At 39.9% G+C, this 9983-nt stretch overlaps 1 protein-coding gene across 1 annotated transcript; it reads right to left on the bottom strand.

The window, feature by feature from the left end:
* Window positions 1-1144: 1144 nt before the first annotated feature.
* Window positions 1145-9513, bottom strand: LOC137544156 (protocadherin-8-like). Its single transcript, XM_068265237.1, has 4 exons — window positions 6971-9513; window positions 5620-5687; window positions 3853-3986; window positions 1145-2113 (listed from the first exon to the last, which is right to left on the bottom strand). The coding sequence occupies exons 1-4, from the start codon at window positions 9353-9355 to the stop codon at window positions 1752-1754; spliced, it is 2949 nt and encodes a 982-aa protein (XP_068121338.1). The 5' UTR covers window positions 9356-9513; the 3' UTR covers window positions 1145-1751.
* Window positions 9514-9983: the final 470 nt, after the last annotated feature.

Here is a 9983-nt window from a genome sequence, read left to right as displayed (position 1 = left end):
CCATGTTAACGCTGTTTGCTGAAAATTCTTGTTTCTGAAGCCAATTTTCGGAACAGAGCTTGGTACTCGGAACACTGTAAATTTGGAATTTGACTGTGGAACACGGAATTCCGATGAAATCGAAATGTAGCTGTTTCGATCAACCCTTGTAGTGACATTTAGTGGAATGCAGGAAAATATTCAGCATACAGTACCTACTTTTACATTATTTTTTCCTATATTGGTATATTGCTGTATGCAGTTATGCTTAAAGGGGAACTGAAGTAAGAGGTATACGGAGGCTGCCATATTTATTTACTTTTAATTAATACCAGTTGCCTGGCAGCCCTGCTGATCCTCTGCCACTAATACTATTAGCCATAGCCCCTGAACAAGCATTCAGCAGATCAGGTGTTTCAGACTTTAAAGTCACATCTCACAAGACTAGCTGTATGCTTGTTTCTGGTGTTATTCAGATACTACTGCAGAGAAATAGACCAGCAGGGCTGCCAGGCAACTGGTATTGATTAAAAGGAAATAAATATGGCAGCCTCCGTATACCTCTTACTTCAGCTCCCCTTTAACCTAGACTTTTTAGTTATGCCAAATTCTGCCCACCCCCCAGAACATTCTGGGAAAATTCGGAGAGACCAAGTATTATTTGTACTGGCTTTCAAGCTCTCAGTAAACAAACATTCTGTAGAGTGGCACCTGCCAGGACTAAAAATGTTGCAACCTGTGATAAATTTCAAAACTTAAATCCGGGTAAGGCAAGATTTTACTGTGGGAAAGCACCGCTTAAATAATTTATAAGTAATATTATAAAATTTAAGCAATTTTAATGTATTACATTGTTTTCACTACAGTTTCTCTTTCATTGGCTCTGGCAGACCCCCTTAATTTCTTCAGAAAGCACCTGAAGCCCATCCTATTTTGAAGGTTATATATAGAATCAGGCGAATTCTCTTTATCAAAAGTATGTTGCTTTTTAAGCTTAGCACTTTGCATTTGTTGCTGATGTAAAATTTGCTTTGACTTTTTAATGGAATAAGAAACACCATTTTTATAGAAATGAGCAAAATAAATATTTATTGAAAGAATGAATCCATACTATACAGCATAAAATTATATACAGTTATAACGTTAAACATATATATACACAACAATTACAATATACAGTATTTACAAGAGACACAAGAAAGTGGGTAGAAGTAAAAATATAATTTCTATTCCTTATGAGAGTTTGTTCTGTTAAATACTTTGTTTTGTAGCTTCCTGCATCCATATACTATAAAACTAATGCTTCTACTGTTAGAGCAATACCTTCTACCTTCCATGAAAAAGGTTAGTATGTTGTCCTGGGCAATCTTTTGTTAGATACTTTGTTTTGTAGCTTCCTGCATCCATACACTATAAAACAAATGATTCTATAGTTAGCAATACCTTCCATAAAAAAGGTTAGTATGTTGTCCTGGGCAATCTGTTAAATACCACGTTTCCTCAGTTATATCTGAGTAGTTAGTGCGCAACACAGCAAGTATGGCCAATGGCATACCTTGTTTTATAGAAAAATTGGGGGGTGATGTTCACACAAAATCTTTTAGTTACCCATTTTGGAAAGTAAACACTACATAATACCTTGTCCCAGACACTATTGCCCAAAGTATTTTGGAAATATACAGTTAGTACTTCCTATGTTTCATTTTCTAGAAGACAGTCAATAGCATCCTGTATTGGACCACTCATTCATCCATGTACTAGTTTCCAAAGGCTTAAAAGGTGGTTGCTATTTCACAAGGTTTCAATTTGATTTCTGTATTGTAATTTGAGTCTTCATATCTTCTTGACACTCTGGGTGGAGATAGGGCAATTTTTTGCGTTACTGAGTCCCATTCGTATTGTCTGGACATATTTTCATGCTGCATGTTGTTGATATGAAAATGGTTGACAGGAACACTCGGAGGTCTGGAGTGATAATAAGTGCTGTAGTAAGTAGGAACTAATGAATATGACATTGTGTATCCCCTTTCATATTGCATGGTTGCATTTCCAGAATATAGGGCTTTATTGCTGGGATGACTTGATGGATATTCTACACCTCTGTATCCTCCAGATGTACCAGTGTATGGGGAACCTTACATAAAACAAAGAAGTGGTGTTATAATTAAATTGTTTATGAAGAGTTATAAAAAAATAACAATAAATATAATCATTAATAATAATTGCCTAATCATTGCAATTGACTCTTGAATCAGTTTGGGTCATCTATAGCTACCTTTAGAATGTATTCATGCTCTCTTTTGTCATGTTTACTAAATAGCCTAAGGATTTCAAACCTGATTCTCACTTAATTTTTTTATTTTTTAGATAGAGTAAGAAATGGCTGATGTCGGCTTTGATTTATAATGGATCAGGCTGTTCCTCAGGGAGTGGATGCTTACTACAGATACCTGAAATCAGGCAGAATTTAAAAAAACCTCACACATACACAGACATATATGTATTTAAAGGGAAGGTCCGAGCACACTAAAAGTAAAAAAATCCACTTACCTCGGGCTTCCTCCAGCCCCTGGCAGCCATCCTGTGCCCTCGCCGCAGCTTCGGTGGCTCCCCCACTCCCCTCCAGTGCAGATGCCGACCTCGCCAAGTCGGCATCTACTTGCGCTCCAGTGTGCGGCTCATGGAGTCACACTGACTTCATCCGGACTGTACTGCACAGATGCAGAACTACTGCGCCTGCACACTACGGTCCGGATGACATTAGCGTGACTCTGAGAGCCGCCTGCGCAGGTGCAGTGAGCATCTTGTGCCGGAGGGGACCCCGGCCACCATTGGTGAGCGGAGCTGTGGCGAAGGTGGCTGGCAGGGGCTGGAGGAAGCCCCAGGTAAGTGGATTTTTTATTTTCAGTGTGCTTGGATGTGTCCATTAAGATACTCCGCACAAATGCTAATCATATGATCTGCCAAATGGCTGCCCCCCCACCCCCCTGTACAGAGTGTGCATTGGAGCATGCTTCAATATGTATAACTACCAGTCCTTGCTCTGGTTTGCATGCTCTAGTATCCCATGCAGCTTCTGAACTTGTCGCTAGAGCTCCAGGCTCACTGGCATGTGACCGCAGTGAGCCTGGAACTCTAGTGACCAGTACAGAAGCTGTATGGGACACTAGAGCTATATTTGCTGAAGCATGCTCCAATGTGCATATGGAGGCCCCTCGCATATGTCACTTGTGGTGGTATATAACTTGCAGATAGGCCGACCCCCTTCCTCCCCCCCCCCCTTCTAATTTTACACCCAGAAAAGAATGTGGGTGTCAATAAGTCAGCCTATCCGCTTAATATACAGTATTTTATTACTATTAGCTATGTCTGGTGTTTTCACATCTTTATTAATATAATACCTCTTTGTCAGCCAGCAAGCAAAATGCTAAGTTCACACTATGGCCTCAATTCACTAAGATCATGCTGGAGATAATAAGGCAAGAGAAAACTTACCACCACACATCGATCTTGCCTTATTAAGGTGTAGAGATATGTTTTTTACAGTTAGAGAGTTATCATTTCTGTCCTTAATTTACCTCCTCTGTAGTTATTTTTACATGCAGTTAATTAACAGCCTAATTTTATCTTTAGAATTCTGTAGTTATTTTAAGGATTGGAATGTTAACTTTAGAGATCTCTCCTCAAATTAAAGAACAGAAGAGCGAAGTCCCATACATACACTCAACAGCTAGGTGCTAAAAAAGTACTTTGTAGGAAAGAAAAATGGGAAAACATCTCCTGAGATAAACCTCAAGTCAAAAGGCAACTGGATCAAGGTCGTGGTGCTATTCATTAACTATTTGAGATAGAAAGTAACTTTTTACAACTTACAAGGTTGCTTGTGAATAGGCAGGCCACTGTCCTTCTTCACACCTTCCCCACTGGTGTCAGAGTCACTGTCATTGAAGTCACTGTCTCCTTTGCCACTGTCTTTTGCACTAAGCCGTTCAACCTGAGAGCTTCCACTGCAGAAATAATAAAAGTGAAAATTAGCAATGCAACATCTACCAAGTGATCCATAACAGGTATTTTGTTAACATTTGAACCGATCACATTTGGATTGTAAACAGTTAAATACCTATGTGCAGAAGTAAAAAAAAGAAACAAAACAAAACATAGCAACAAACCAGAATCTATGCTAAGGCCTCAATACCCGATCAAAGACAACAAATAGTGTATGGTGGCCTTTGAACTAGTTAATTGCTATGAATTTCCTGCTCTTTGCTTGCCAGCATTGCAACTAAAAAGAGAGGTTCATTTCCTTTTTGTTCCCATTTCCTGTCATTATGGATGTCTAGTACACCATGTTGTCATTTGATGCAAAACTGTACAGCAAGAGATATTTCTAAAGAAGCTCTGAATAACAACATTTTTTTTAATTGTTACAGTAGGCAGCATGGTGGCATAGTGAATAACACCTTTGCCTTGCAGCACAAGGGATCCCCAGTCTGAACTTCAGCCAGAAAACTATTTGCATGGAATTTGTAGGTCCTCCATGGGTTTCTTCTGGTCATTCTGATTTCCTTCTACATCCCAAAAACATTCTACCATAAGTAAGCTACTTTGTCTAAAAACTCATTTTAGATTATGGATGGGACATTAAACTGCGACAATTACAGGGATTTGGTGTAAAGTTGTCACTTGTCATCTACTTTTCAATTTGAAATCCCTTGTCCTGCTTTACTTAAGAGTTCCATGGATCATCCCACTGCAATCAGTGACACGGTCACTCCAACCCTATACAAGTGTACAAGGCGTAAGTAGAAATTAAGAATTTTGAAATGTGTAAACTTTGATGCTCCTTTTACACTAGGCTGTTTTCATTACGTTGCGCTACCTTTTCTGCATGCAGGATAATGCAACAGCAATGAAAGTCTAAGGGGTCTAGCACACTTGCCCACTTGCATCGCGCTGGAAATGCCAGATTTGCCTCTAAACCAATGCAAAGTCAACAGTGCATTATCGTCGGACCGTAGGGATGCAGCGTGGTGGAAGTAATGTAAGTAAATGAGTGACGCATACATTTTAAACACGTTGGTGCGTGCATGCGTGGAACAATTAAAATACGATGGGGAACTGGAAATCCCAGTGACATACTTCCTGTCCAGCAGGGAGTACTCCACTGGGCGAGGGGCGGCGGCAGGGCGCATGCGAGGAGCGTGCGGGGGGGGGGGGGTGCGCTGCTATGCATATGAGCCTACGGGTGCACTCTGATGCAGTGTCACTTGAATGACTGTTTGTGCTTTGCAGTGTGATGCAATGGAGGCGGAGCATCGCATTGCATCGCACTGGCCAAGTATAAAACCGGCCTAAATTATGTAAAGGTGGTGTGTCTCCTGACAGCATTACATCGACTCATCCATTCAGAGATTACAGATTTTTACAGTTTTCCTTCTAAATAACTTTGGTTTTAAACATTGCTGTGTATACTGCAACATGAATAAATAAGTATTTGTATCAGCCCCAAATCTAGCCTCATAGTAACTCAGTACTAATATAAACATTAAATACAAATCAGCACATCATGAATTGCTACTCTGCTAATCCTAACATTTTGTCAGGCTAGTGGTAGTTCTTTTGGACATTGGTTCTTGTTACCTTATGCTCCCTGTAGACGTGTCCCTTTGCCACCTTGCTGAATGACACAGTGGGTCAGAATCTGAACTCTGTTGAGAGAGAAGAATAACATTAGCATGTGCTGAGAGTGAGAGACAAGCCTACATCCATCTTTCAGTCAAAGTCCCCATTAGAGTAAACAATACATTTATTTAAATTGCAAAAGATAAGACAAGCTGTCCTGGTAAATTGCTTGAGGACATTTGGATATTAATAACAAATGTCCACAAGACAAAACAAGTGTTTGAATATTATCTTTGCAATTGAAAGTACGGTATTTTAGCGAATGTTATGGCATTTCAGGTAAGATTAAACTATTACAATGTGAAACTGATTAAATGACTTTGTGCTCTCTGAGGCTGTAAGTGGCTCTTAAAGGAAACTTGTCATGAAGGAAAAGCTATTAGAAAATATAACTAACAGATGGTACTACAAGAGTTTTATTTTTAATGGATTTTCCTGAGTTCCCCAAAGACCCATGGTGTGCATACTATGTCTTCACATAATTGTCTATTAAATAAAGCTTTTGGCTCCAGTTAGACCTCTGGCATACCCTGATGGGCCTCTGTTTATTCAATACATATGTCTTTCTATGCTATGCCAATGATACAATGCATAGAAGGAAATGTGGCAGATCTCCAACTTGATGCTGAAGTTCTATTTATGAACAATTGCTATTATCTTGGTTTTTGGCTTTTACGGCTATAAAAGTACACCTAAACTGACATATGGTGGCTTCTGGGACATGGTGGCTTCCATATTTATTTTGCTTTAAATAATCATTGTTTTCTGGCCGTCCTGCTGCTCTCTTTGGCTGCAGTGGTGTCTGAATCATACACCTGAAAAAGTGAATCCACTCAGACTTCAGTCAGAAACACCTGATCTGAATGCTTCTTCAGGGCCAATAGCCAAGGGAATGTGAGACAGAGGGTCAGAAAGAAAATAAATATGCCAGCATCCATATCCCTCTAAAGGTAGCCACTAACGATACAATTTGCAGAACGATAGTTTATGAACAATTCTTTGTAGGAACAGTTGAAAACCATTGTTTGGAACCACTAATGGACAAAAATCTCCTAAGCAATTTGATCAGATTAATGAAATTTAACCAAATTTTCTGATCAAATGAATTAATCTGATTGGATTCGTTAGTAGATTTTTGCCCATTAGTGGTCCCAAATAATCATTTCTGAGAGTTCATATGAAGAATCAATACTAAACAATTGTTCAGCAAATTGTATTGTTAGTGGACCCCTTTAGTTCAGACGTCCTATAAGGGAATTCACTAAAAATTAAGATGTTTTATGTTATGGAAATAAATATATTTACTTACATTTGATGCCAAGTGGAGTTGCTTGCCCAGGTCAGAGTTGGAGGACACACTGCAGTCTTCTGATTCTGTGTTGATGGACAACTGACAGGATTCAGATTGTGACATAGAGGAAGTTGACATTGTTTCCTTGGCTTGATCTTTGCTGTTAAGCAGATGGCCTTTAGCTTCTACTGTCATTTGCTCTTCAACATCAGTTTTGGAATTTGCACACTTCTTTTTGCAGGAGCAGGCCACAAATAAGATGGCGAAGAGAAGCAAAGCACAACCTCCAGCTAGCACTGCTATAAAAATGATGGACAGGTCCATCTGATACTCATCTTCTGCTGAACTTTGCAGTATAACTATTTGTACACTGGATGGAAGAGATTCTGTGAGGATGAATGTTATAGTAGCATTAGAACACATAGTGGGTCTTCCATTGTCCTGCACCACAATAACAATACTCAGGTCCTTGTCATCCAAGGCATCAATTTTTCTTGTTAATGATAATTCACCTGTCGCTTTGTTTATGGCAAAAACATTCTGGTTGTTTTGTTGGATGGAATAGAAAATTTGAGCATTCATCCCCTCGTCCTCATCAATGGCTTTAAACTGTAAGATGAGGTAGTTCTGTGGGGCGTGGACAGGAAGCATAACTTCTGCAGATCCATTCTCCAGCAAAGGGAAAGTTATCATAGGAGCATGATCATTCACATCATTAATTGCTATTTTCACCTGTGTCTTAGTTGTGAGTTGTGGAGTGCCATTGTCAGATGCTTCGATTTCAAAGTCTAGCTGTTTGAGTTTTTCATAGTCCAATGCTCTGACAGCACGCAGCACACCTGAATCACTGTCAATGGCAACAAATGTAGACAAGGACTGTCCTAATATTTTTGAATCAACCAGTCTGTAAGATACTTTACCATTAGGTCCAAAGTCGGGGTCCTTGGCTAAAACAGTGGTGATGTAGGCACCAGGGGCATTATTCTCCTGCACAGTCACTTCATAGATTTGCTTTGAAAATTCAGGAGCATTGTCATTCTCATCAATCAGTCTGACAGTGTACTGCTTTATGGTTTTCAATGAAGGGAATCCTAGATCTTCAGCCACAATTGTCAGATTGTACTCTGCTATACTCTCACGGTCAAGAGATGAAGTAGTGACTATCATGAAGCTGTCCTCATAAGCTTGTTTTAGTTTGAAGTGTTCATGGCCATACAATATACAGTGAACCTTGCCATTTAGCCCAGAGTCCTTGTCTGTGGTGCTTATGAGTGCTACAAAGCTGTCCTTAGCAGCTCCTTCAGTTATATAGGCTATACCCTTGTTGACAGTAGTCAGAGGTGTTACGGTGATAGCTGGGGCATTATCATTTGCATCAATAATCTGTACAGTTATTTTACAAGTAGCAGTTAAGGGAATTGGACTAAGGTCCTGTGCTTGTATAATAAACTCATAAGTTTGTCTGGTCTCATAATCAACTTTGCTTTCGAGAGTTAAGCTGCCCGATTTAGCATCTATGCGAAACAATTGGCGTATTTCTGGAGATGCTTGAGGACTGAAGCTGTAAACAATTTCTCCGTTAGCACCTTCATCAGGGTCAGCTGCACTGAGGTCCAGTAGGAAGTATCCTACAGGAGCATCCTCCATCATATCCACAGTGACAGCACTTTTTTCAAACATTGGTCTGTTATCATTAAAGTCCAGGACATGAACATAAACCATGGCACTGCCAGACAGTGATGGGCTACCTCCATCCAGTGCCACCAGTTCTAAGTTATATGTAGACTGGTGTTCCCTGTCTAGCTCTTTCATCAGTATCAAGTCAGCATATTTAACCCCATCTGCCCTCGTCTGGACATCAATGCTGAAGTGGTTGTTAGATGACAGTTCATAGCTTTGGACAGCATTCACCCCAATATCTTCATCAATGGCAATTTGTAAAGGAATCCTGGTACCAATTGGCGAACTTTCAGAAATTTCAACATGCATTTCAGAGGTAGGAAAGTGAGGTATATTGTCATTAATGTCTCTTACCTCAATTTTGACATTTATCAACTTTAACTGGTCCTTGGAAAAGCTGACGACGTCCAGAGCAAGGATACAGTTTAAGTTCTGCCTGCATATCTGCTCACGGTCAATCTTCTCCCCTGTGCTCAGCTGTCCATCACCGTCCTGGACATGGATAATGGAACTGTTATACTGCTTCATAAGGCGGAAGTTGCTTTGAAGTTCATCTGTAGAATTAATCATTGAGTACTCCGACAAGATAGCAATAACTGTTCCAGGAGCTTCTTCCTCGTAGATGTAGAAATTAGCAGTTTCTGCACAGGTTAGAGAAGTCATCGCAGTCAGTAGTAGTATTGGCAGTGTTCTTAAACAGCCCATCATTTTCAGTCCTTTCATTGCAGTAGAGCTGTTCTCACTGCTATGTTAAAATCTTTGGTGTTGTGTTCTGCAGAGGGAAAGAACATCAACACAGTCTGCCAGATGCAAAGTGAGTAAGCACAATCCTGTTAAGTGGTCTTTGAACTCTGGAGTAGAGAGTGTGGATAGCCCCATCTCTCCCCCCAGGTTATATGCTCAAGGATATGTAAATTAACCTCCTCATCCACCAATCTCCAGTGGCTCCAGGACAAATGGTCACTCAGGCTGAGAAAATGAGCCTGTCATTAACAGAGCTCTCAGTAGGGGGTCAGCTAGTATACTGTTATACTTTGTGACACCTCTGCCAAGCTGTATGCTCACAGAATGCCAGCAATCGAAAAACATCAAATCAAGAACAAGGAATTAATTAATGTGATAAAATTATTTACTGCTAAATGCGACTTGCAGCTGACAGAGTAGATGCTCACGAATGCAGTTGATGATAGCAGTTACTAAAAAACAATATCCCCCAGGCCAGAAATGATAGAGTACAGCATCACTCTGACATAAAAACAAGTGTCTGACATAATGTAAATATAAACACTGTTCAGATATTCCTTATGGAATGTGTCTGTGTGCATGTGTATGTGTATGTGTATATATATAT

Source organism: Hyperolius riggenbachi, chromosome 2 (genome assembly GCF_040937935.1).
Source record: "Hyperolius riggenbachi isolate aHypRig1 chromosome 2, aHypRig1.pri, whole genome shotgun sequence".
NCBI classification, from domain to species: Eukaryota; Metazoa; Chordata; class Amphibia; order Anura; family Hyperoliidae; genus Hyperolius; species Hyperolius riggenbachi.
This window is presented reverse-complemented; position numbering and strand designations above follow the sequence as displayed.